We start from the raw sequence: 27749 nt of genomic DNA, 5'->3' as shown, positions 1-27749 counted from the left end.
GCTGTTGAAAGGTTATTGTGTACTTACATGAGATAGATTCACCTCAGTGAGAGTTTTACACTGGTTGAACAAAATTGAAATAAAAATTGCAAAAATTATGCACTTGGGGTTTTAATGGATCTGCAGCGTCTTATTTCAAAAATCTTTTCCTTTTGCTCCAAAAGGTTCTTTTCTGTCACAACTCCATGATCAAAATGGAAAAATAAACATCAATGAAAAATAGAAAACATTTTGGAAAGAGTGAATAATTTCTAAGATATGCCCTGCAGTCATCACACAGACTGCCATAATTGCAGAGTGAGAGCCTTGGCCATCTTATTTCACTCTATTCGCAAACCCCACCAACATTTCCAATCAGTATAGTGCTATATTTATTCTTTGTTAATGGCCCCTACACTTCTTTAACAGCCTCTAAGCCCTTTCTTTAACTGACAGTCCTGGTAACCAGGTCACTGACTCCTTTATTAATCTGCATTTCCAATGCTGCTCTACCACTAAGCTCATTTATAAACTAAGGGCCTAGTAAGTTTCTCATCCTTATGCACAAATGGAGATTTCTGCTGATACAGTAGACTAATTCAATTGAAATGCTGATCTGCTTCTTTGCCCCAGTACCTCTAAGACTTTAACTGATTTTTAAATGATTTTAGATTTCTACTTTAAATTACCACAGGTCTTCTTGCTCGTTTGAATTGTTATTCAAAATAATAAATTTGCTAGTGCAACAGAGATATAATATTGGGAAAATTAGTAGCCTGACAATAAGAGAGCAACACATTAAAGGCTGAAGTATTCTGGTAGTATTTGATGAAGGCATTAGCAACATATTGAAAAAATATTCCAGGTCTGCAATAAATTTGCATTTTAGATAGCCTGACAGTGAGATTCAACATTAACCAGAAATATATTAGAAATTACTCCAGAGAAGCCAATCTAAACATGCTTATTGTTCAATTAACTTAGAGTCATGAAGTCTTACAGCATTGAAATGGTCTCTTCGGCCCACTACGTCCATGCAGACCATTGCGCCTATCTATACTAATCCCATTTGTCTGCATTAGATCCATATCCTTCTAAGCCTTGTCTCTTCAAGTGCCTGTCTAAATGCCTCTTAAACTTTATGACTGTATCTACCTATACCACCTCTTCTGTCAGTGTGTTTCAGATTTCCTCTTTAAAATTTTCCCCTCAGATCCCCTTTAAATGTCACCTCAAACCTATGCTCTCTTGTTTTTGACACCACCACAATGAGAAAAAGATTCTGACTATCCAATCTATGCCTTTCAAAATTTCATATACCTCTATCAGGTCAACCCTCAGCCTCCTTCACTTCAGGGAAAACAAATCCGTCTGCTCCAAACTCTCCTTATAGCTAAAGTGCTCCAATCCAGGAAACATCTTGGTGAATCACCTCTGCACTCTCTTCACTGCAATCACATTCTTTCTGTTGTGTGGCAACCAGAACTGCAGTCTAACAAATGTTTTGTAAAGTTGCAACATGACATCCCAATTCTTATATTCTGTGCCCTGGCCAATAAACAGCACAAAACATTTTTCTAATCTTCCTGATCATATATGTTTGTTAGAACATATGGAAATAATGACGAGAAAAATCTGATCCATTGCGTTATGCACATAGTCATTAGCATCAGAATTCCTGTGCACACCCTCAAGCAATCAAAATTAATTCATGAGACCACATTGGCCATAAAATTGGAATTGATCAATTATTGTCACCTGTACCGAGGCACAGTGAAAAACTTGTCTTGCATATTGTCCACACAGGTCAATTCATTACAACAGTGCACTGAGGTAGTACAAGGTAAAACAATACAGAATGCAGAGTAAAGTGTCACAGCTACAGAGAAAGTGCAGTTCAGGTAGACAATAAGGTGCAAGGTCATAACAAGGTAGATTGTGAGGTCAAGAGTTCATCTTATCGTACTAGGGAACTGTTCAGGAGTCTTATAACAGCAGGAATGAAGCTGTCCTTGAGCCTGGAGGTACACGCTTTCAGGCTTTTGTATCTTCTACCTGATGGGAGAGGGGAAAAGAGATAATGTCTGGGGTGGGTGGGGTCTTTGATTATACTGGCTGCTTTACCGAAGCAGCGAGAAGTAAAGACAGAATCCATGGAGGGGAGGCTGGTTTCCACGATGTGCTGAGCTGTGTCCACAACTCTGCAGTTTCTTGTGGTCCCAGGCAGAGTAGTTGCCATACCAAGCTGTAATGCATCCAGATAGGATGCTTTCTATGGGGCATCGATAAAAGTTGGTGAGTGTCGAGGGGGACATGCCAAATTTCTTCAGCTTCCTGAAAAAGTAGAGGCGCTGGTGATCTTTTTTGGCCGTGGCATCTACATGGTTGGACCAGGACAGGCTATTGGTGATGTTCGCTCCTCGGAATTTGAAGCTCTCGACCTCAGCACCATTGATGTAGACAGGTGTATGTGCACTGCCCCCCTTCCTGAGATCAATGATCAACTCTTTTGTTTCGCTGACATTGACGGAAAGGTTGCTGTCACCACATCGTGTCACTAAGCTCTCTATCTCCCTCCTATACTCCAACTCATCATTATTTGAGATACTGCCCACTACAGTGGTATCACCTGCAAACTTGTAGATGGTGTTTGAGCAGAATCTTGCCACACAGTCATGAATATATAGGGAGTAGAGTAGGGGGCACCAGTGTTGAGAATAATCATGCCGGAGTTGTTGCTGCCTATCCTTACAGTCTGTTGGTCAGGAAAGTCAAGGATCCAGTTGCAGAGAGAGGTGTGGAGTCCCAGGTCTCGGAATTTGGTGATGAGTTTGCCTGGAATTATAGTATTGAAGGCGGAGCTGCAGTCAATAAACAAAAGTCTAATGATGGTGTCTTTACCATCTCGATGTTCCAGAGATGAGTGTAGGGCCAGGGAGACAGTGTCTGTCATACCTGTTTTGACAGTAGACGAATTGCAGTGGGTTGAGGTTTTCCGGGAGGCTGGAGTTAATGCGTGCCATGACCAGCCTCTTAAAGCACTTCATGATGGTGGATGTCAGAGCCACCAGGCGGTAGCCATTAAGGTATGTTAGTATCTCACCTATACTTTATACACATAGGTTGTCTAGCCAGGCTAGAAATTCCTACAGCTTTATTGAAAGCTTGTAGAAGTGCACAAATTCAAGCAATGTATGAACAACAACTTGTTGCACAGATCTACTTTACTCCAGGAAAAGACTCTCCTAAAATGTAACTTTGTTCTACCCTTGCCTAAATTTTACAAGCAACCTTGGTTCTCCCTCAGCTAACTAACCAAAATAATCAATCTTTAGTCTATTCATTTTTTACACCTCAGTCATAATCTCAGTCACAATCTCAGTCACTGTTCTACATTCTACGTTGCATGTCATGAATCGAATTCTATTGACTAACTGGACTCAACACTTAATCCTTAAAGGGAAACCAAGATAAACTCCATTATTTCCATAGGCTCCATATGAACCTTTTCCTAAACATTAACACCACCCACTTAAGGCTATCAAAACTGGACACTGTATTCTAAATGGAGCTTAACTTATACATTATTGAAGGAGATTGTGGAGCTTTTTGATTTATAATGAATTTTCCTAGCAAAGCAATCTAATAGTTCTCTGTCGTTTCACATCATTGGCTATGAACATTAAAATTAAGTACTGACATAGAAATCATCATCTTTCCCAACAGACTTTACTTATGTATCCTGTGGGCAAACACTAGTACATCTGGTCCAATCCATGTGTAGACCTTTACATTGATCTTTGTTAAATGTCTTTGTCAAATGGAGCTTAATATACTCTGCAACTTGCAGACAGCTATCATAATAACCAGACCCAATGTCATTAACAAAGATTGTAAAAACCCATAGGCTTAACAACATTTCCTGTGGGACAATACTGATTATTGGTCACCATTAATAACTTCACCCACCCCACCCAATAAGGTCAATAAGGGAATAAGGTCAATTCTTTAATCCAATCCAAAAAAGTAAATTATCGAGTAACATATTCTGCAGCATTTTGTCAAATCCTATTCAAAATTCCAAGTATATGTAGTCTACCTTCATTCACTAGTTTAACTTCAAAACATTTAACCGAATAAGCAATATTCAGTTTTTAATGACTCTTCTTATCTCCAGGTGATCATGCTCTTTCTCTAATAATCCCTTTTGGTACCTTAGCCATGAATGAAGTTAAGCTAATTAATCTTTGTAAAATAAGCAGACCATTAAAAAGCAAGTTATATTCACCTTGATGACTTCATGAATTCACATTATGCTGAAGGTACCACACTAGTTAATTACTGTGACAGATGTAGTGTGTGTCTGAAGATGACTATTACACATTGTATGACTGTGAAATTAAACATCATCAATGCAATAATCCCAAAAGTTAATGGCTGTTAAATATTCCTGTTGCAACTGATTTGCTTCCACAATAATAATGCCAATGTAGATTTTAAAAATACAAAACATGGCATCCAATGGTTTAGTTGGTTAACAATGCAAAAACTATAGATTACTGATTACAGGTTTAATTATTCCTCATTGCTGAATAAGTCAGAACAAATGGAATGCTATAATTACCTTGAGGACCCTGTAGCAGAATATGGCTGATTGACCAGGTGTTCAATTCCTGATTCCTATCCGATGATGCCTGCTTAAGATCTGTAATGTATAAATATCAAATTAATGGATGGATCAAGGCTGTTCCCTCACCTGATAAAACACTATCTAGAAGGAACGTGACAGCAAAGAGCCCAAGGATAACAAAAGATTAATAGTTTTAGGAAATGATAAAATATACAGAATTAGTGTAAAATGTAGGGAAATGTGGTTCATGAAACTCAAGCTACAGCACTGCATAGAAGGAAATTGAAGTTAAATTGATGCATAATTTCTAAGGATGGTAAACTTACTCTAATAGGAGAGATTGAGTAGACTAGGCCCGTCTTCTTTAGAGCTTAAAAGAAGGGACCTTCTGGAAATTTACAAAATTTTTGTCAGAGGGCTTGACAAGCTGCATACAGGGAGGATGTTTCCCCCAGCTGAGGAGTTTTGAGCAAGGAGCTGTTTAGCACCGAGATGAGGAGGAATTCCTGCATGCAGAGGGTGACAAACTTTTGGAATTCTCAACCCTAAAGGGCTATGGAGTCTCAGTCAATGAGTTAATTCAAAACAGAGATGTGGATATTGAGGAAATCAATTGACATGAGGAAAGTGCAGGAAAATGGCACAGAGGCAGAAGAACAGTCTTGACCTTGATGAGTGGCAAAGGAGGCTTGATGGGCTGGATAGTCAAATCCTGCTCCCATTTATTACTTTCTTTTCCAGTAAATGGAAATTAATGGATGTTTTCAGATTAGTTGATGCAGCTGCTATTAAGATTGACATGACACTTACAAATTGGAAAACAGATATAAATCTAGTTTCACTTAACTCTTGGTATACATCAATAAACATTAATGTGCAGTAAACCATTATGAGGCAACACCTGAAGTTATGTAAATGTGCATTATGATCAAATGAAATCTATTAAATTCAATGCCCTTAAAACCTTAACCTTGTATTTATGCATTTAATATCAAATCACTAATATGTGACTGCATTAAGAACAATATGATGTTCACACATCATATTCAATGATATGGCAAATATTTTAAAATTATTTTTATTGGCTGTTTGAAATGTTATAATCATGTATGCATACAAACTATACTTCTGTGTAAAGTACATGGATAACTAATGTATTCAGTATTCTGAACAAATTGTAGAACTTCCATTGTGTAATATTAAAAAGGGATGGTGCAATCAGTTCAAATACTTGGTGCAAGAAGAAATCCTATTACAACCCATTTTACTCATTTTTAGAGAGATTTCCTGAAGAAAAGTTCTGCAAGTGCTTACCTACTTTCATTGAGATTTAAATCACAATTTCAATCTGGTCAGTTTTGTGGTCATAAAGCACAAAGCATTGCCACCTACTGTTCAATTTGAGTACGTCATCTACAAAATTCCAGGCAGAACTATAACCATATATGCTGAAAATCTGAAGCCAACTGTCCTTATTAGTTGAGTCGAAAAACAAGGAAGTTATGCCAAAATCTTTGTACGATGCTAATCAGGGCTCATCTTCAGTACTTGTCCAATATCGGGCATAATTCTGAGTGGCGCATTTGTGTTTTAAGACTACAAATCTTAATCAGACTATTCTGAACTGTTGCTGGGTCTGCCTGGCTAAACAGAAATCAGCAAATGATGAATGAATAATTCTGGATAAAACTTTTGGATCCTGCTCCGAATCTTGCAACAACAATCACAATTACTCCAGTTCTACTGGTGGCCTTTGGGCTGAAACAAGCATTTGTCAACAAGACCAAGGTTGAAACAAAAACAAGGTTGAAATCAGTAAATAATTAAAGCAGAAATTTTTGACACATTTATTAATAACCACAAAGCACACCAAATTGTTTCGAGATTTAATGTCTCCTTAGTGCTATTTATGGAGACTTGATCCCACTATATTCAAAAACCTGATGACATTAGATGACTAATGTCATCAATATCAACAGGGCTCCAGTTTTTGTTCAAAGCTGCAGTGCAGACTGGCATGGAATAGATAAAGTAGATTACACAAATGTGAAAATATTCACGTTATTGTAACAGGAAGACAATTCATCTGATAGTTAAAAGAACAGGTGCAATACACATAATATTGCATATTATTAAACTAACTGTAGAAATATAAAATTCCGAACCAAACTATTGAGGGGGCTGGATGGAGGTCAGTTCTAAGTATTAAAATGCATGTAATCACCCAATATATAGTGAGCTTAGGTGTGTCAACAGATACATTACTGTGTTTTGGGTTCAGAGCACAAAACTATCACTTTTGTATGCACTGTCACTGCACTGAGTCCATACAGTTGTTGAGCTGCAAGCCAACATATGCATTCCTACAAATCTTAATATTTGAGCTCATCCATGAAGATTTGATATTGCCGGTGGAGTGCATGAGTTCAATTCTCCGTTATCAGCAGACCTCAATTTGAACGAAAAGTATTTAGAGAAATAATTGAAACTAGTCAAAGTGTGATACAACGAGGTAAAGGATTGATAATTGCACCCCAATTATGCTGTGGATTTGGATCTGATGAAGTGGAATTTTTTCACCTACACAAACAGTAAGTGCATAACCTAATGTGAATGAATTTTCAAGTCATCAGTTCCACAGAAGTGATGCCACAAAAAAACGTTTACACAGCTTCTTCTGGACCACAAACTTGAAATGTAAACACGCAGAAACAAAGACGACATATTTCACAGTCTTTGCATTACCACCAATGAATATTAATAGCATAACTTCTCCTTAATTAAACAAATTACAACAAATTGCTACATCATTCAGTTAATACTTTGATTGCAACACACACTGCACTAGGCTTGGTTAATTTTGCATCCAAAGATTAAACTCTTGAAATTATACAAGGGTTTCTCATGTTCCTACATAATTTTCTACTTATGCTGTTATATTTTCTCATGCATCATGTACCTGAAATATTCTATCAAGTTGCTTTCGTGAAACACTACGAACACTTTCTGTCAAACTAATGGGTTTGCTTTATAAGGCAATTACATTTAGCAAAAGGCTAACTGTGTTGACTGTTCTTGGCAAACCAAGACAATTCAAATATTTACTATCTCAAATAATAGATATGAAGAATTTTCTGTGCTGTACTAGGTATCAAAAATGGAAAACCATTCTGTTCTGTAGCAGTGAGATCATTCAATTTTACTGAGCAAATTATTACAGTAAAAGAAATTTTAAATGGAAATTAATCAAAGATTGTTTATCCTTCTACAAACCAAATTCCTGCATGTTAACCATTTCTTCCAGTTTGACTCCTATGCCAGTCAGTACTGGCACTCCACATTATTACCAATTGTTCTTGCAAAGGCCATTGGAAATCTGTACATCATTACAATATGTAAGACAACACACAAATACAAATTTTGCAGTTTTCCCTTGCAAATAAGTAGTAAATAAAGTATGATTTAAAAAATTGTTTATTGCATTTGACAGTTCCACAAAAAATAAATATACAGTACTTTCTCTGTCCAAATGTATCAATACTATATAGAAAACACTGTTCTCAATGATTTAGTAAACACTTAGAACACCAAAACAATGATTTTTCTTATATCTATAAAGCAGGAGTTCATAGATTTCTATAGTGTCATTTAAAAATACACATTCTACAATATGATTCATATACGAAAGTGCAATTAAAAAGTTTCACTACCCTAGCACCAATGATGGATGTTAAGACAAAAGCCATTTACTGGAAATCTGGTCTTCACTAGATTGGCATCAATTGAAAATAATATCATTCAGCAAAATATATGCTTTAAAAATCACCATCTAATTTATCCTTCTAAAACAAAACTAGTATGATAGACATGTACATTTTGTACATAACATATGGTAATGTGGTGAATGGCTGCAAACAACACAAACAACTGTAAAAATTGCATTTGCTACTTCAAAAAATAACTGGGCAAAGTAGTTTTCCGTTAAAATGCATTATTTCTTTAAAATGAAAGGCAAACCACAGGCCAGAATGTGTAGAAAACACATATATGGAGACCATTTTCCCCTACAGTTATTCACATGTAAAAATTGCTGTGACACTTGGTACATGCAGAATACAACATGTTTAACCACAAGACTTTAGTGTTCCAAAAGGAAAGAAACAAAGGAGAAGGAGAAAAAAGAATATCGATTTGAACTAAGGTTAGTATTACATAACCATGCCAAATATCTTTCCCTATTGTATTTAAACCATCTAATAACTTGTAATGCACCAAGTCTAAACCCATCATAATATAAAGAGAAAAATGTCCTGTTCGCTAACTCTCAATGTGCAAAAATCAAATACAACCAAGACCACAGGGTGAACATATTTTCTTCAACATGCTTTTATAACCAGATGCAGAGCACAATAAAAACATACTCAACAGTGTGAAAATAAAACACTGCATTTGAATAAAAACAATAGTTTTGCTCCATGAAAGTCAAATTCAACAGACAAAATCTCTTAACAGATAGAAATCCAGTGAAATTCAATGTTCACATCTGACCTGAGTTGCAGCTTCAAACCTTTTCTATTCTTCATCATTCACTTTCTATATTCTTCAAATCTTAACAAAGGATTTTTGCAAATGGAAGTGCTCCTGCAAAATCATGCATAATTAGTTACAACTGAATCCTTTTTACACTCAGTTAACTTGTACGTAATTGCAAAATGACTTTAGCTACTTAATTTCTCTGTCTTTGATTAATGCAGCAGAGCATATTAAAGATGTTCAAAAGCGAGCACTCACATAGCTGTTTTTCATGTGCAAGCATTGATAAGAAGTGAAAAGTAAAAAAGCTGCAGATGCTGGCAATCTAAAATAAAAAAAACAGAAAACACTGGAGAAAAACTTGACAGGTCAGGGAGCTTCTGTGGAGAGAGAAAAACAAAATTGATGTTTCAGTTCAATGACCCGAAATGCTAATTCTGTTTTCTTCCATCACAGATGTTGCCTGACCTGCTGAATATTTCCAGCATTTTCAGTTTTCATTATTGATGATAAACAATGAATGGCTACTGCATTGTAAGGAAAAAAATTTACAGCTGAACATAATCCTTTCTCATCCAACATACACACATGTACTACCAGTAAAGATTACTAGGGAGCAGCAAGAAGTCAGGCCAATTTCCCCATCCTTAAACCAGGCAAGTTAAGCCATCTGCAGCTCAATTGAGATCAACTAACTCAACAGAGAGCAAGCATTGAACCTGAGATCTTCATGAAAGAGTGGATGAGGTGCTCCATACTAAATGATGATAGGCTTCACTTCAAAAGATAAAGACCAATTCAAACAGAACACAATTTTTCTCTGAATCATTAGGATGTTTCAGTATTCCTTCGCGACAAATTAAAAGTCAATTCCAACATCTTCATCTTATTCTCAGATCTCTCTACTCATAATGACAGTGTAGAATATAACCAGCATTTTAAGACATCTATGCACTTTAGCTTGCCAAAGATTTGTGCAATACCTCACCCAGCTGCCTGTCTACAAATCATAAAAAGATTTAAAATCCTCACAACTGAATGAATTTATGACTATTTATCCCCTTTTCTGGAAAGACCAACGCCTAAGTCTGCCTTCTCTTACTAAAACCTTCTTCAGAATTTGTTGAAATTTATCACTCAATCGTAGTAACAGGAATAATCATCCAAATGATTGCCATGATTAAATTTATTACCATTATCTTAAAACATTTAAGATTTGAGAAAACGATTGTGAAGACAAATTAGATTATCCTAGAATCTTCCCATTGGTCAATGCTATGCTGGCAATCACTACCTATGGTGTTTATTAATTTGTATCACACAAAAAGAATGAGACATTAGAATTATAGTAAATATAAATACAAACAATATTTCTATAGGATTGAGAGGTATCACAAAATAAAGCCAAGGTATCCTTACAATTTCATAAGCATTACAGTGGCAAACAAAAATAGACTATCTGGTAATTATTACATTACTGTATCTTAGAGTTTGCTGTGCACAAATGAATACTTCCTGTAAAGACAACAGTGGCTATACATCAGAATTATTGCTATTATCCTGGAGGGCATTCCAATCCATCCCTCCGATCTGCACTGTACTTTGGTGAAAGCCAAACTATTTCTCAGGCTTACTCAATGATCAAAATAATGTATATCAATGAGCAAATTTTATTAGTGCAGACTTGTTACCTTTTACTACCTAGTTATGCTGTATGGGAAAAAAAACAAGACTTTGCTTGACATTGATGTAATCTGTAATAAAAAGGAAATTACAAATTGCCCAAACCAATTTTAGAATTTGTAAGATGGCTGCAAAGTAGGAGTCTCATTTTATTTTTGCGAACTTAGATCTTAACCAACATGGCACTGAATTATCAATGGTATCAAATTGTTTTGAAATAATATTCACCTTTACTTCATTAACATATCCAAAGATTGACAATGTTTCTGCACAATGCAATTTCCTAAGTTATAAACTAAAAGATTTATCCTGACTTAATGACTGGTCAAAACAAAAAATGCTATAAGTTCTCAAGTACCAGAGATGCTTTGTTTTATTACCTGACTCATGAAATTCAAACAAATAACAGGATTTTATGGCATCATATTGGCAACTAATGACATTAAAACTAAAATAGTTTAAGACTATTACTAGTTAAATTAATACACAGCTTCTGTCCCTTATAGGCACATTACCAAACTGAATTTAACACTACACCAAGCAAAATTGGTAGGGTTGGTGACCAAAACCACGATCAGAACAATTCAACTTTAAATCACATCCTAAAGTTGAGAGTGCAGGAGTTTCAGTGAGGTTACTACAAAGCTTAATGCCTGACAGCTAAGGAAACAACCAACAATGGCTGTTGACCACATCACCAACAGCAAACTCAAAAAAAAACTGATCTCACAATTTCGCTCTTGCAGTTTAATAAAGTGGTTTGGGTACATGGCTATGCTTGACCAGTCACTGGGCACGTGCAGGAGACTTGGAGACTCTAAGGATCAGTCCACCAAGAACCTGGAAACAAGTGTCCTGAAAGGCAAAGTAGCCCTTGATTCATAACCACATAACTTGGACTGTCACATTTCTGCCATCAAGAAAACCAAGGACTATGAGAGATGTGAATGTGTGATATACAAAGCAAACACTTAAAGAAGCAAGCTACAATACTGATAGGGGAGAAAAATTAACTAAGCAATGATATGAAGAAAGGAATCCATTTTATGCTAAAGAATCCCATTTTGTAACAACCAGTTTCTTCAGAAAAGCAGCTGGAGTTAGGAAACATGTCTGAACAGGTACAGAGCCTCAGGGTTGATGTCTCTTTTTCTCCACTAGTTGGTGTACAAACTGGATTCATAATGACGGCTGAGTTTAGTGTAGTTTGCACAATGCAGGATATTATTTGTACTTTTTATCCTCCGAGATAATGCTTGGAGGTGAGTTCTGAAATTTCATAATTGGTGATGCAGGGATCCCATCTATGTGCTATTTTGAGAGAAATGAGGTGAAAGCTACAAGCAACCCCCACGCACACCACTGTCCTACCATAGAACAACCATAGAACCATAGAACAATACAGCACAGTACAGGCCCTTCGGCCCACCATGTTGTGTCGCCCTTCAAACCACACCTAAGACTATCTAACCCCTTCCTCCCACATATCCCTCCATCTTAAATTCCTCCATATGCTTATCTAACAATCTCTTGAACTTGTCCAATATATCAGCCTCCACCACCACCCCAGGCAGCGCATTCCATGCACCAACCACTGTCTGGGTGAAAATCTCCCTCTGACATCTCCCTTGAACTTCCACCCATTACCTTAAAGACATGTCCTCTTGTCTTGAGCACTGGTACCCTGGGAAAGAGACGCTGGCTGTCTACTCTACCTATTCCTCTCAATATCTTGTATACCTCTATCATGTCTCCCCTCATCCTCCTTCTCTCCAATGAGAACAGCCCTAGCTCCTTTAGTCTCTCCTCGTAATCCATACTCTCTAATCCAGGCAGCATCCTGGTAAATCTCCTCTGCACCCTCTCCAACACCTCCACATCCTTCCTATAATGAGGCGACCAGAACTGGACACAGTACTCTAAGTGTGGCCTAACCAGAGTTTTGTAAAGCTGCATCATCACTTCGCAGCTCTTAAACTCGATCCCCCAACTTATGAAAGCTAACATCCCATAAGCTTTCTTAACTACCCTATTTACCTGTGAGGCGACTTTCAGTGATCTGTGGATATGAACCCCCAGATCCCTTTGCTCCTCCACACTGCCCAGAGTCCTGCCATTTACCTTGTACTCCGCCTTGGAGTTTGTTCTTCCAAAGTGTACTACCTCACACTTCTCTGGACTGAACTCCATCTGCCACTTGTCAGCCCAGCTCTGCATCCTATCAATATCCCTCTGCAAGCTTCGACAGCCCTCCACACTATCCACAACACCGCCAATCTTTGTGTTATCTGCAAACTTGCTAACCCAGCCTTCCACCCCCTCATCTAAGTTGTTAATAAATATCACAAAAAGTAGAGATCCCAGAACCGATCCCTGTGGGACACCACTAGTCACAGCCCTCCAATCTGAATGCACTTCCTCCACCACAACCCTCTGCTTTCTACAGGAAAGCCAATTCTGAATCCACACGGCCAAGCCTCCCTGGATCCCTTGGCCTCTGACCTTCTGAAGAAGCCTACCGTGTGGAACTTTGTCAAACGCCTTACTAAAACTTCTCATCAAAGTGATGCTAAATAGAACAGCACTGGTATCTTGAGCTAATATAAATCAATGTTAAAATTTGCAGGGTACAAAATAAATGTTCCACAAAAGCCAGAACAGTGTAACAAAAAAAAATCAGGAATTGCTTAGTCCATACCATTAGAAGTTGGCATGTTAATAAAAGCAATGATCATCAGTGTAATTTATATCTCACCATTATCCATTATTTGAATGTGGAACTGAAAGAGCAATGGAACCATCTTTAAACTTTCCAGTTGTGCATCCAATGATGCTCCATAGGCTTTCAAATTCGCAAGGTCAGTTTCCAGTTTTATCTTCTGATTCTAAGATAGAAAACATTTGTAATTTTTAAATCAACAGTCTGATAAATCATGGTAAATGACATTTAAGATGTAATGTAAACATTTGATGGAACACGCCTTTGCTTTACATATAGGGATGTCAGATACAACAAAAAGCTAATACAATGATACAAAAGCAGAATTAATCTTATTATTCTAACATTTTAATATGGATGGTAAAAGAGGAGAAATAAATGGATTCAGATTGGCAGGTAAGATGCCATAATAACCAGTGCTTGGGACAAGCTTTCTATAACCTATATTAAAGACCAAGATGAAAAAGCAAAGGGTGTCCCAGTTTGCTGATAATTTAAAACATGGAAACATAACAACATAGAACAGTACAGCACAGAACAGGCCCTTCAGCCCACAATGTTGTGCCGACATAGCTAATCCCTCCTACCTACAGGATGCCCATATCCCTCATTCATGTGCCCATCCAAGCCCCTCTTAAAAGCCCCCAATGAATTTGCCTCCACCACCCTATCAGGCAACGCATTCCAGGCGTCCACCACTCTCTCAGTAAAAAACTTACCCTCACGTCTCTCTGAACCTACCCCCCTCTTCATCTTAAATGCCCTCTGGTATTAGTGGGGGACTTGGGATCACCGTGCATGCCTACATCAGCTCGATGGGCCGAACAGCCAGCCCAAAAAGGATATAAACAGGAGGCAGCTGACCGTTTGGCCCTTCCTGCTTGCTCCTTTCTTCCTCATTCATTAAGATTGTGGAGCTTTAACAGCACCATCTGACCCCCGCCCCCCCCCCCGCCAAACCACGTGGCAGGGTCTGGGATCTTGATGTGCCCCCTGGAGCCTCACCTGCGACCAGCAGTTCAGTGGAGGGACGGCAACTTCCTCGGTGGAGCCGCACCCGGTGCCATGCGGTCCCACCCCGGCCGTGCCGGGATCCCACAGGTCAGCCTCTCCAATGTCCCCCCCCACCACGGCACACACACCGACCAGGTTCAGCGTTTACCTGCGAGCCAGGGGCAGTGGAGCGGAGCGACGGGACTGCGGGGATCCGCAAGCAGCGAACACCTGGCCCGACACCGGCGTGGGGAGGGAATTACTCAACCGGGGGAGGCAGACGGAAGAGGAAGAGAGAGAGAGGGACACGTGGGGGGGGAGAGAGGGGGGAGAGAAAGGGGAGGGGGGGGAGAGAGGGGAGAGGGAAGGAGGTGGGGAGAGAGAGAAGGGGAGGGGGGGGGATAGGGAGTAGGAACAGGAGTAGGCCATCTGGCCCGTCAAGCCTGCTCCTGCCATTGAATAAGATCATGGCTGATCTGGCCGTGGACTCAGCTCCACCTACCTGCCTTTTTCCCCATAACCTTTAATTCCCCTACTATGCTAAAAATCTATCTAACTGTGTCTTAAATATATTTAATGAGGTTGCCTCTACTGCTTCCCTGGGCAGAGAATTCCACAGATTCACTACAGTCTGGGAAAAGTGACTTCTCCTCATCTCCGTCCTAAATCTATTCCCCCGAATCTTGAGGCTATGTCCCCTAGTTCTAGTCTCACCTACCAATGGAAACAACTTTCCTGCCTCTATCTTGTCTATCCCTTTCATAATTTTGTATGTTTCTATAAGATCCCCTCATTCTTTTTCGAAGAATGGAAAGCGAGCTGAAACTATTCAAGAGCCGGAAAAGGGATATAGAAATGGGTTAGCTCTGTGGTCATGATAATCCAAAATGGAGGAGTACAACATGCGAGGTGATCTAGACACTTCTAGCCTGCCATTAAGGCTAGTGGAAAAATAAAACAAATGTGTTTAGAGGGATCCAGGTATGATTACAATATTAACGTACGAGCTCAACAACCAATGTTTATATTATGGCAAGGGCTTGGAGCCCAATATAAGAAAGTCTCACTGCAATTATACAGGGGCTTGATCAGATTATATCTGATATACTGCTCATGTTGAAGGTGGTGCAGATAGATTCATTTGATTCCAGGGACGAAGGAGTAGTTGTCTGAGGAATGACTGAATACAATGAGCCAACGTTCACTGGAGGATATAGAGTATTGACGAGATAAAATATTCAGAAGTTCTTTTCTTTGGCTATGAATCTAGAACTAAGAAGCATTGTCCATTGGATAAGGGATTGGCCAGTTTGGACTGAGATGAGGAGAACGTTCTTTATTTAGACTATTGAGAATCTTTAGAATTCTTAACAAAATAGATCTGTGGACGTTCAGTTGCTGAGTACATTCAGTTGCTGAGTACATTCAGCGCTGAGATGGATATATTTTTGGTACTAAGGGAGATTGGCAGGAATGTGGATTTGAAGTAGGGAACTCTTACTGAATGGCAGCCTTCCAAAGTCAGCTTAAAAATAGGGGCTTCTTACAGCCTTCTCACCGTCATCATCATGAATTTATGTTAACATTTAATATTAATCATTTGACATATACTGCACAACTGTGCTTTTACTGTTTTAAAATACAAATATTTCTCTTTGCAAAATCCTCTGAATGAACCCTTTAGGACAACTGCATAAAAGGAATGACTGAACATTGAAGAGATAATATAAATTACCTTCAATCCATCCAACTGTTTATTTAAATTTTTGTGTTTATCTTGCACATGCTCCAACGATTTTGCAAGTTCACCAAGCTCAAACTCTCTTACTAGGAATCAAAGAAAACAATCTTTAAATCAAAAAATCTTAGTCATGCCTGGGCTGCACCCCTGCTCCTAGTTAGAATTCTTGAAATGACTAGGAATGCTTTTTCAAAATTCATGTTAAAACATGGCTGTGTCAATGAAAGCCAAGACTAAAGGTAGGTTGTATCTAACAAGCTCAGTTGAGTTCTTTAATGAAGAGATGCTTCAATGAATTTCAGAACAGATAGGAGACTATTCCGCATACAGCATGAATGTCAGCCATTTGAATGTTTACAGTTAGCATCCCAGTCAACACATGGAAAGTTTTGATCAAGATTGTGCAGTTATGTTTTTAGACTTCAAAAATGTTTGAAGTGTCATACAATAGGGTTGTTACTACAATTGAAACACATGAGATTAAAGTGACTCTGGCCGTATTGATACAAAACTAAACCAATGATATGACAGCTTTGGTGAATCTCTGTTTTTCAGACCGGGGTAAAGTGTAAAAGTGCCCCTGCAGGCTTTGCATGAAGAGCACTGTTCACTTTTCTTGGTGATCTGAACTTGGGTTCAGGCAAACATATTTTCCAAATTTGCAGATGACTCAAGGTTTAGAAATGTAGTGAACAGCAAGGACAACTGAATCCAATGTCAGGAGGAAAGGGACACACTAACGAAGTGGACGGAACCTGGCAAATGAAATTTAATGCAGGGACATATGATGCCATGCATTTGGAAGGAAGAATGTTAAAAGGTGGGGCTGGAAGACTGAAGAGACTGAAGCTCTGATATCCGAAGCTTTCAAGTTTCCAGACAAGTTGACAAAGCTGGTAAAATAATATGCAGAATCCTTGGTTTTATAAAAAGGCAAAAAATACAAAACTGAGGAAATTATGGTAAACCTTTGCAAGTCACTGATTGATCTTGAATACTGGTCAGCACACTTTAGTTAAGAGAGTATGGGGAAAATTTAGCAGGTTGGTATCAGAATTGAGGGAATTAGGTTATGTGGAGAAACCAGAGATGGATGTTCTCCACAAAAAGAGAAGGTTACAACGAGAAGTATGAAAAGTTGAAGGTTTTGATAAAGTAAATAATGTGGTTATTTCTTTAATGCATCAATTAGCTATCTGAAATGCAATGCCTGAAAGGGTGATTGAAATAGAATTCATAATAATTTTCAGAGAGAAACTGATATGAAGAAAGAGTGAAGGAGAGGAACTAATTAAGTAGCTTCTTCACAGAGCACCACATAAATCCTATATGTGATAGATGTAAATTGAATGTGGCTTCTTTGACACATATGTTTTGGTCCTGTCCTCTTCTGGAAAACTATTGGAAAGACATTTTTAACATTATTTCAAACATATTGAAGATTTATTTACAACCTCACCCTATCACTGCAATTTTTGCATTACCAAGAATAGAGGCTGGCCATTTATCTGCTTCCACTAACCGTATGATTGCTTTTGTTACATTAATGGCCAAATGATCCATTTTGCTTAAATGGAAGGATTTAATACCCCCTACTACTTTTCAATGGTTTTCTCAAACTATATCATGTTTAAACTTGGAAAAAATTAGGAGTGGTACTGTCGATCCTTCGCTTAAATTTGAAGATATTTGGAGTCCATTTATTCAATACTTTCACATGATGTAGATCCCCTTTCAATAACTTTCCAACTTGGAGGAACGGACTTGATGACATAATATTGCTCTGTTTCTACTGAGAAATTTTAGCCCAGTTTTTTTTTCTTTTTTTTTGTTGTTTGCTTTTTTTTAAAAATTTTTTTTGTTTAGTTTATATTGTTTATAATTTTTCTTATTGATTTGGGTTTTTAAAAAAAATTTATATATCTTTTTCTTTCCTTTCTTTTATATTTGTTACGGAATCAGTGTAAGTCCCTTTAAGATAGAGAGTGTGTGTGTATGTGTGTGTGGGGCGTGCTTACGTCAATAGAAGATAAAGAACGTAATGACATTGTTGAAGAAGTCAGAAGGAGAGAGAGAGAGAGAGAAGGGAGAGAGACACCAGCCTGCCAGTTTTCTCTACGATGGATGAGAAACTATAACTGTGTCTGCCACTGAAATCCATGTATGGAAGTTGGAAGTAATCCGGTGGAGTTCACTTTGTTGCTGACCTGTAGAAGGAAACAGGTATTTGTGTGTGGACGACCACGATTCGGATGCTTTTCGGGGTGAGGAAGTCACTACCGAGTAAACACTGAAGTGTCGCTGGGGTTCCATCGTGGAACATTTGGATTTCGTATTTACTCTCTCTATGTTTCTCTACGTCTACATCTTATCTTCAGACAACGGTGGTTGTTGAAGAAGCCCTTGCTCATGTTTCACCTTATGGCTTGCGGAACTGAACTTTAAGAACCATTCCGGAACTGGGAGTTTTGGACTTTGCCACACACACACACACACACACACACACACACACACGAAGAGTTTAGTTTTGGGGTTAACGTTCAAAGTTTAACATTTTTGAATTCTAACATACTAACATTTTTACTTTTATTTTACGTATTATCATAAGTAGTGATTAATAAAATAGTTTTTAACACTGAATCATGCTCAGTGTGTTTCTTTTGTTGCTGGATCGTGACATATTATATTCACTTACTAAGAGATCATTGGATCTACAGTTTTTTTTATATTTTATTGTTCTTTATGATTATCTATGCTATGATTGTTATCCTGATCTCTTTGTATTACATGTATAAATATTGATGCTATATATCAATCTGTATTAATCTGAAAATTAATAAAAAGATTGAAAAAGAAAGCTTCTTCACAGAGCGTGAAAGATTCTCTCTTAATCCTTTGTGTGGTTAGATTTTAGGATCATGTGACGCAAAATGTAAAGACAAGTGAAAATTGACACGTTTGGGAATTCCAATGTCTACCTTTAAAGTAATTACATTGCAGCCATTTACTTGGTCCTCAAACACAAGTCAGGTGCTGCACCAACTTGGGAAGTGGTGTAAGCTTCATGTAATAAGTTGCAACAGGAAGACTTTCTATTCACTAACCAAGTTCTCAATTACAATGGTAATTATCACAAGGCACATGTATGGCAATTATATCCTACAAGAAAGAATCTAACAGGTAAAACAAGGAAAAAATTCCATGCAATGATGGTTCCAGAATGTAAAAATTACTATTAACTACATTTTATTCCAAAGCTAATACTAAACAACAACCCATTAATGAAATTTAATGACACAATGTACTTTCATGTCACTTTCACCTTTCCATTTACCAGCAATGGAATTTTATGCTGCAGTATTGCACGTTCCGGTGCCATGGCCAAAATAACTGCATCAAGCAATTTAAAAGCTATCTCACAATAATCAGTAACTGTATCATTGGCAATAAGAAAAAGGAGACCATACCACCAATGTCACAACCCTCTCACCAGACCAACCAAGCAAAAAAGATGAATGGAACTGTCAAATTATTTTATCAATATTTGTTTCCTCCTTCTTGTGATTTGTTCAATACTCTCTTAATGCAATCTTTGATGAACTTACTTAAATAAGAGAACTAAAAGGGCAATTTTCAACAAAAGCAAATTACTGCAAATACTGAAAAACTGAAATACAAATATAAAAATGTTGGAAATAATCAGGTAATTTTTAACTGGCACTTATGACAGAGCCATTTCTGCTGGGAGCACACACCAGGAATTCAAGGCTTGTGAATGACTTCATGACTCATTAGCTGAAATGGTTTTACAGATAGTGGCAGTATGCACTCAAATTCCTGATGTGGCTCCCTGAAGGTGATGCAAAGTAAAAAGAAAAATAGCTCATGAAATCTACTAAGTAGGACCAGCTCTTAACGACACACCACTGAATAAAAGGATCTCAGCTCAGTAAATTAGAATCAATGGTGCTTTCTCAATTCATAAGAAGGAAGTATTATTCTAGTTCATATATAACATCACAAAACTAGTACTTTTGAAGATAGTTATGTTTTCACCATACTTAATCATTCCTGATGGTGTCATTTTAAAGAGTTTGATATGTCCAGTTGCTATATCTGAACAGAGATCCTATCAATGAAAGTAAACAATCAGGAAGGACAACAAAAGGCAAAAATAATCTGAAAATAGAAAGTGCTAGAAACAATCAGCAGGTTAGATAGTATCTGTGGAGAGAAAAACCGTGAGAGCAAGTCAGTGACCTTTTGACCTGCAGAGTAATTCCAGTATTTTCTACTTTTATTAAAAACAGTCTCAGAATGGCTTACATGAATGAAATGGAGAAGCCGTTTAATTCCAATTGTTTTATTTTAGATTTGCAAATTTTATATCTATTTGTAATATTACAAACTACCCTTTATATTAATAAAAACTGCTGAGAAAGAATAAGCAGAGAAATTAGAACAATAAAATCAACAAGGTTAAATAGGATGAAAATCAAAGAGAAGCTGCAGGTAGTGGAAATCTTGAAACAAGAACAGAAAATGCTGGAAACACACAGCAGGTCAGCCAGCAGAAAAAATACAAAAGCACAAGATAAAGGAGTTAACGCTTCAGGTCAAAGACCCTTCATCAGAACTAGGAAAGAGAGCAACGTTACTTTTAAGTTGCAAAGAAGGTAGGGACAAGGTAGCTCTGAGGATGGGTTGTTAATTGAGCAGTTAGAGGGCGATAAAGCAATGTGATGTTTTGCAAAACTGAGCCAATATCACAGATGAACAACTTGGAGCAAAAATGATCAGTTCTGATATAGACAGAAAAAATATTCTATAAGTAAGAGAAGTCAATATTGAGTCTGGAAGGCTACAACATGCCCAAGCAAAAGATGATGTGTTGTTCCTCAGTTTTGATTTGGACCTCATTGAAACAGTGCAGGAGGCATAAATAGAAATGTCAAAGTAGGAGCAAGCAGGCAACAGGAAGTTCAGGGTCACCCTAATGCAGGTGTTCCGCAAAGTGGTCACCCAGTCTGCTTTTCGGTTCTCCAATGCAGAGGTAATCACATTGTGAACACTGAATGCAACAGACAAGACCGCAGTGTCACCTGGAAAGTCTGTTTGGGTCCCTGGATAGTGGGAAGGGGAGAGGTGAAAGAATAGGTGCTGCATTGCTGCAGTCGCATGGGAAAGTGCCAAAGGATGGGGAATGGTTGGTGGAGACAGAAGGGTGGACCAGGGAGTTTCAAAGGGAGCAGTCCCTTTGAAATGTTGAAATGGACGTTGGGTGGGGGGGGGGCATGACTGGTGGTGGAAGCTTGTTGGAGCCGGCGGAAATTACATTTGACGATCTGTTGAATAAAGAAGCTGGCAGGACTGAAGGTGAAAACTGGTGAGCTCCATCTTTACTCTGTCCAGGGGTAGATGGGGTGAGAGCAGAGGTGTGGGAAATAGATGAGACACAGTCATTGGTTCTGTCCATTAAGGGGGGAGGTGGTGGGGGCGCCTCCTTTCAGGAAGAAAGACATTTCAGAAATACCTGTGTGGAATGTCTTATTATCAGAGCAGATATGAGTTGGAGAAACTGGAAAAATGGAATTGTGTCCTTACAGGAGGCAGGGTGGGAGGAAGTAAAGTCAAGATAGCTATGGGAGTCCGAGTCAAATGGAAGCTGCAGAAAGGTGCACTGATATAGTCATCAATGTACTGGAAAAAACAATTGAGGGAGGGGGCCAGAGTAGGTTGGAAATAAAGAGTGTTGCATAGAGCTTGAGGGCATGTACCACCAGACTTATGGACAGCTTCTACCCCACTGTGATAAGACTATTGAACGGTTCCCTTATACAATGAGATGGACTCTGACCTCACGATCTACCTTATTTTGACCTTGCACCTTATTGCACTGCACTTTCTCTGTAGCTGTGACACTTTACTCTGTACTGTTATTGTTTTTACCTGTACTACATCAATGCACTCTGTACTAACCCAATGTAACTGCACTGTGTAATGAATTGACCTGTACGATCGGTATGCAAGACAGGTTTTTCACTGTACCTCGGTACAAGTGACAATAATAAACCAATACCAATACTAAAAACATAGACCTATTTTGGGCACATGGAAGTTCCCAAAGCTACATCTTTGATCAGGAGGAAGCCAATAAGGTTGAAACAATTGTTCAACATGCGAACAGGTTCAGTCAAGCAAATTAATGTGTTGATGGAGGGGAACTGGAAGGTCCTCTGTTCAAGGAAGAAATGGAGGGCCCTTGGATTCTCCTGATGTGGGATGCAGGTGTAGAGGGATTTTATATTTACCGTAAAGATGAGGCAACTAGGAACAGAGAATTGGAAACTGTCAAGGTAGCAGGGTGCATCAAAGGTGTCATGGATGTATGTGGAAAGAGACTGGATCAGGGCGAAAGGATGGGGTCAAGGTGGGAAGAAATAAGTTTGGTGGACAAGAGCAGGATTAAAAACAATGGGTCTGTCCAGATAGCCCTGTTTGTGAAGCTTGTGCAGAAAGTAGAAAGAGGCAGTGCAGGGATGTGGCATGATAAGGATGGAAGCTTTGGAGGGAAGATGTCCCAAGGAAATGACATTTGTGACTGCCAGGACGACAATGGCCTGATGTTTGTTGGTGGGGTCATAGAACAGAGGGAGATATGAGATGTGTCTGAGCTGATGTTTGTGAGATAGAAATCTGGTAGCCAGACCTCAAAGAAATGTAGGCACACAGAACAGCAACATCTTTCCAATTCAGATACCATGTATCATCATTTCATACTCCCAAATCAAGTCCAAGCCAGATCAAATGAAAAATAAGGCCTTTATCACCCTATGTGAATGAAGTATTTAGACCTAGGATGCAAGCTATCACCAATGTGATTCAGCCAGCAATTCATCACACAAACTGAATTTATGCCAACTGTATCAAACTATAGGTAGTTGATGTACCTATAAGATTATAATCAAGGCTGGGAATAGATTTCAGCTGAGAAACTTTCTGCAAAGCTAAAGGACACTAAGCTAAATTCTTCCCAGATCCGAGCATCACGATTCATCGATCCTTTGTTAGTATAATCATAGTACTTAATAAAAGTCAGTTAATTTTAGCTATAAATTTAGAAATAACATAGAAATAACAGAAAAAATAATTGTATTTTACTTACATTTTACTTGCTTGAAGATATATTCCTCCAGAAAACTTAAATTAAGTGATGTATAGTTATGTCTTGAAGTCAGGCCACATGAGTGGGAGAATTCTGCCGTGTCAGCATCATCAGCTGAATCTTCATCACCCTGCTGCTGTTCTTGTTGCTGCTTAGAGAGTTCAGCTGCTTCTTTCTCAAAGTCTCCTGTTTAAATTTGAAGTCACAGTTGTTACATCTAAGCATGCAGTTTGAGAGCGAATGGAGTATGTGGTGGGCGGAATATATTTCTCATATAATTTGTTTTTCAAGTTGTGATGATAACTAAAATAATTTGAAGTTCTGCTACTACAGTATTAACATCTTAAACATTTTGCAAAAACACTACATTTGTAGTATGATTCTGGAGTTGAAACCTGAGCAGAGTCCAAAAGAGGATATTACCTTAAAGTAGCTTGGGCTTTATATGTATTATGTACAAGCATGGTGGTGAAAAGAATTTGAAAAGTGCTAAGGGGATCCTAGCAGTCCCCAAGGACTGTCAGGATGAGTTAAAGTTTGTCTATACTTGCCAAACATTTTAACTGATTTGGAAAATCTCCCTTCTTAATTGGAAAAACTGCCCTATAATCGAAAAAATACATTTGCTCAGGCTGTATATCATAGTGCTAGGAATCCTCTGCAAATCCCTGCCTTCTGTTGCTGGGGTGAGTGAAACAGCCACTCAGTGCTGACACACATGGCCCAGGGGTGCACCCGGGTCGGAATGGCAAGTGCGGGCATAGTAAACAGGAATTTAGTTTAGGAATTCAGCCAAGCACATGAGATGTACCTCATTTTCAACTACATGCAAACTGTGTTAGTCAAGTGGGCCGAAAACTAATTATGTACAGCAGCAAAAGTTATAGAAGGCAGCAGAACCAAGTATAAAGGTCACAATGATGAGCAATGAACAAACAAAGGAGGTATAGAGTGGTTTGAATCAATGCATGCAACAACATCTAATGTGTAAGCAAGACAAGAACACGTTGAGGCATGCGAATTAGGAGGGAGTATATGTCTCCCGATTCGGACTTTGAGGGAGATGCCTGAGAAATTCACAGAAAATAAACTAAGATTGATAATGACACTGTATAACTTGTGTAACACTATACATGTGTGAGCACAGAGCTTGCAATTATGAATGAACCAAGAACTTAAAAAGGTATTAAAACAGGGGACTCAAGCTGGTCCTACAGCATGAACCTAGGACCAAAAGTTGAGAACTCAGTGCAAGTTTCTAGCTCAGCCTGATTAACTGATGCTGGTAATGGGTGATATTAAGAGAGGTTGCAAGTACTTGTCTGCCCACTGCCCTTTGAATAAATATTATTGTCTACATCACTTTTCCATTTTCCTGCATTATTATTTAAGAGCTGAAGCTTTGGTAACACTGGTCACTGGGGAGAGCAGTGGTTGCTGCATGGTGAAGCCCCAGCATGATGTGGGTGGGTCAAGATACGAAACAGTTGGAAAAAAAGTCCGACAGCTGGGAAGACCATGCCTCCAGCTTTTTCTGATATTCAGAAACTATATTAAAAGATCAATTAAAGCATTTTAAAGATTAAAAAAATAAAAAAGTTAAATCACCTAAAAAGATCAAAGTAAACACAATCCATGAAAAAAAATTACTTTACACCTACCTTTCTCCCTCAAACTACTTCTCTATTCACATAAACAGGACTCTCTATTCCATGTCTAATTTGGCACAGGTACAGCAGACAGGTTCCTCAGAGCAAATACTAGGAGTTCCTGTTTGGAAGTCCCGAGTTTCCTGACACTTACAAGAACAAATGCTAGCAGTTCACGGTAGTTGATTGCTGATATTTCCTCACAAGTTCAAGCCCAGTACTTCTACATTAGAGCTCTCAGAAAATATCGAAAATATCACCTTTCAGCAAGAGTAGCCTGGCTTACTTCCAATATACAAGATCTTGCGTGTTTTATCGTGAGAAGAAAAAGTTTGTGGGTAAATGAAAACATCGGATATAGGAGAAAACATAGGATATATACAGTTTCTCGAGATACTTTATAATGCAATAAGGTAATAAAGGCTGATCCTCTATCCCAAATCTACTGACTGTCATAAAATCAAAATGAAATCTATCCGTCAGGTTGAATATACTCATGAGAGGTTTCCATTGCTCTACGGGGTAGTGAATTCCCATACTTCACACTTTTCATTTCTTTAAGGTATACACTATTCAGTCTATGCCAGCCCACAGAGCACTCCCATTCCCCCACTCATCTCTCTGTAACTCATTCTCTATCTCATGCCCATCAAGTGCCCCAATTTTCCTGCCATCCATCTACACAAAGGGTAAAGTTACTGGCATTTCTTTGGGATGCAAAAAGAAACTGCAACGCCCAGGGAAAAACCCAGTCAAAGGGAGAACATGCAAACTTCACACAGACTGTGAAGAAATTTCTCAACTCACTCCTAAATGACCAACACCTTCTAAATGACCATCTCCTAGTTCTAGACTAGCCTGCCGCAAGAAACAGGCTCCAGCATTTATCCCGTCAAGCCCTGTCAACATTCTCATTCTTTTAAAACTTACGCATGGGCATAATCTAATTGATCTCTCCTCTTGGGAGAGCTCTCTCATCCCCAGAACCAGTGAACACCACACTACTTCTAAGGCCAGTTAATTCTTTGGCAACAGAGCCAGGACTCCAGGTCTGTTCTCGTGGAAGTTCTGTACAAGTTCAACAAGACTTACTTATTTTGTAGTTCAACTACTTGAAATAAACAATGATACTGCATTTGGTGTACTAATCAATTTCTCTACCTGTACGTAAACTTTTGCACACTGTATCCATGGACACCCAGACACTCCAAACACAAAGATTTACTAGTTTCCTATCATTTAAAAATTCCATTTTCCTATACTTCCTACCACTCAACCTCCAAATCCACACATTTATTAAAATTTAAACTCAGTGCCCAAGTAGAATACAAAAAATTAATATAATTATGCATAGTTTAATTACCGCAGCTACACAGCAAATACCATACACATTTTAGAAGTTTCAATTTTCATAATACATTAATAAAAGTCATTTTATTTGAACACTTCAATCTTTTGTCATTTTTAAAAGCTTATTGATTAGTAACATCAACAGAAATCTGGATACATTATGTAGCCTGCAATGGACTGAAGTAATTTTGAAAAAGTAAGCCATCACATGCAGTTATCACACAAATTGAAAAGCAATGTTTTATATTTTAAAAAATCTTGTTTATTTGCTGTGTTAAAATCACTAGATGGTCCTGATGCTGTTATTTTAATGATATGTTTTCTGGTTGTTAAAGGCCATGATCAGGAAATGTAGAATTCTTTTACCTGTCAAATTCTGAAGATGCTGTCTTCCAAAAAGATGTTCCTTTTTGTTATGTAGTGAACTAAAATACTGATTACATGTTTTGCAGTACAGATCATTGTTTCCCTCATCCTGCTTAACAAACACATCCAGTTACTGAATCAACCAAAAAAAATGTAATGCTGATGTACATCATTTCTTGACAAATTACTTTCAACTTAAAAACAGAACTATAGGTCCAGAATACAAATTAAATCAAATTGTTGACTCATTTTCATTGACATTATCAGCATTTAAAACAATGTCATGTCAAGTGGTTGGTGTTGCTTTAAAGAACATAAAACATTCATCTGGTGTAGTTTGCAATGACATTCAAGTGGGTAAAATATCATATGACTTTACACATATGCAATATGAAAAAGTGAATGTGAAAGCAATAATTACTTGATAATAACTCCCACCAACATCCAGTTCATTCATAACTAAACAGGATTACAAGGAACACACTGGAATATAGGAACAAGTATAAGCTGTTGGACCCTCATGCCTGTGCCACTCTTCAATAGCTGTGCTGTGGGCTAACTCCATAGCTGCTCTAACTATGCCAAATATCCAAGGGTAACAAAAATCCAACCAATTTCAAAGTAACTGACATGGCATTAACTGTTATTTGAGGAAGAGTTCCAAATTTTTATCACCTTCTACATGCAGAGATCTTTCCTAACTTCATTCCTGAAAGACCTTCCCTGTTTCTTAGAACTATGACCATTGCTCATAACACAAGACTACCCAACTGTCAGAAGCTTCTCTTCCATCCGTAGCAAAAAACATTGCACCATCTGATAATTTTACATGTTTGCAAAGTCAACACATTTTCACATCTAACTGATGAAGATCTCAAGGTGGAGAGCCACCTTAGGATAATCTTCACAAATTATTTTTGCTCAATGTTATCAACAAAGAG

The 27749-nt window shown here is 38.1% G+C and overlaps 1 protein-coding gene across 3 annotated transcripts in view; it reads right to left on the bottom strand.

Annotated features, from left to right (window-relative positions):
* Positions 1 to 4600: 4600 nt before the first annotated feature.
* The window catches only part of LOC127583295 (uncharacterized), a 42136-nt gene continuing 18987 nt past the window's right edge, over positions 4601 to 27749 (bottom strand). The window contains exons 8-13 of one of the 3 annotated variants that reach the window (XR_007958241.1): positions 26809 to 26920; positions 23444 to 23629; positions 16273 to 16364; positions 13581 to 13710; positions 9158 to 9250; positions 4601 to 4684 (exon numbers count right to left, since the gene is read on the bottom strand). Coding sequence is in view for 2 of the 3 variants with exons in the window: in XM_052039129.1 (XP_051895089.1) it covers positions 9219 to 9250; positions 13581 to 13710; positions 16273 to 16364; positions 23444 to 23629; positions 26809 to 26920 (552 nt within the window). In the remaining variant the exon portion in view is untranslated. Of the gene's footprint in view, positions 4685 to 8066; positions 9251 to 13580; positions 13711 to 16272; positions 16365 to 23443; positions 23630 to 26808; positions 26921 to 27749 lie in introns of those variants that run through there. The other 2 variants (XM_052039142.1, XM_052039129.1) reach the window with 2 other exon arrangements.

This window comes from Pristis pectinata, chromosome 2 (assembly GCF_009764475.1).
Source record: "Pristis pectinata isolate sPriPec2 chromosome 2, sPriPec2.1.pri, whole genome shotgun sequence".
Lineage (NCBI taxonomy): Eukaryota > Metazoa > Chordata > Chondrichthyes > Rhinopristiformes > Pristidae > Pristis > Pristis pectinata.
This window is presented reverse-complemented; position numbering and strand designations above follow the sequence as displayed.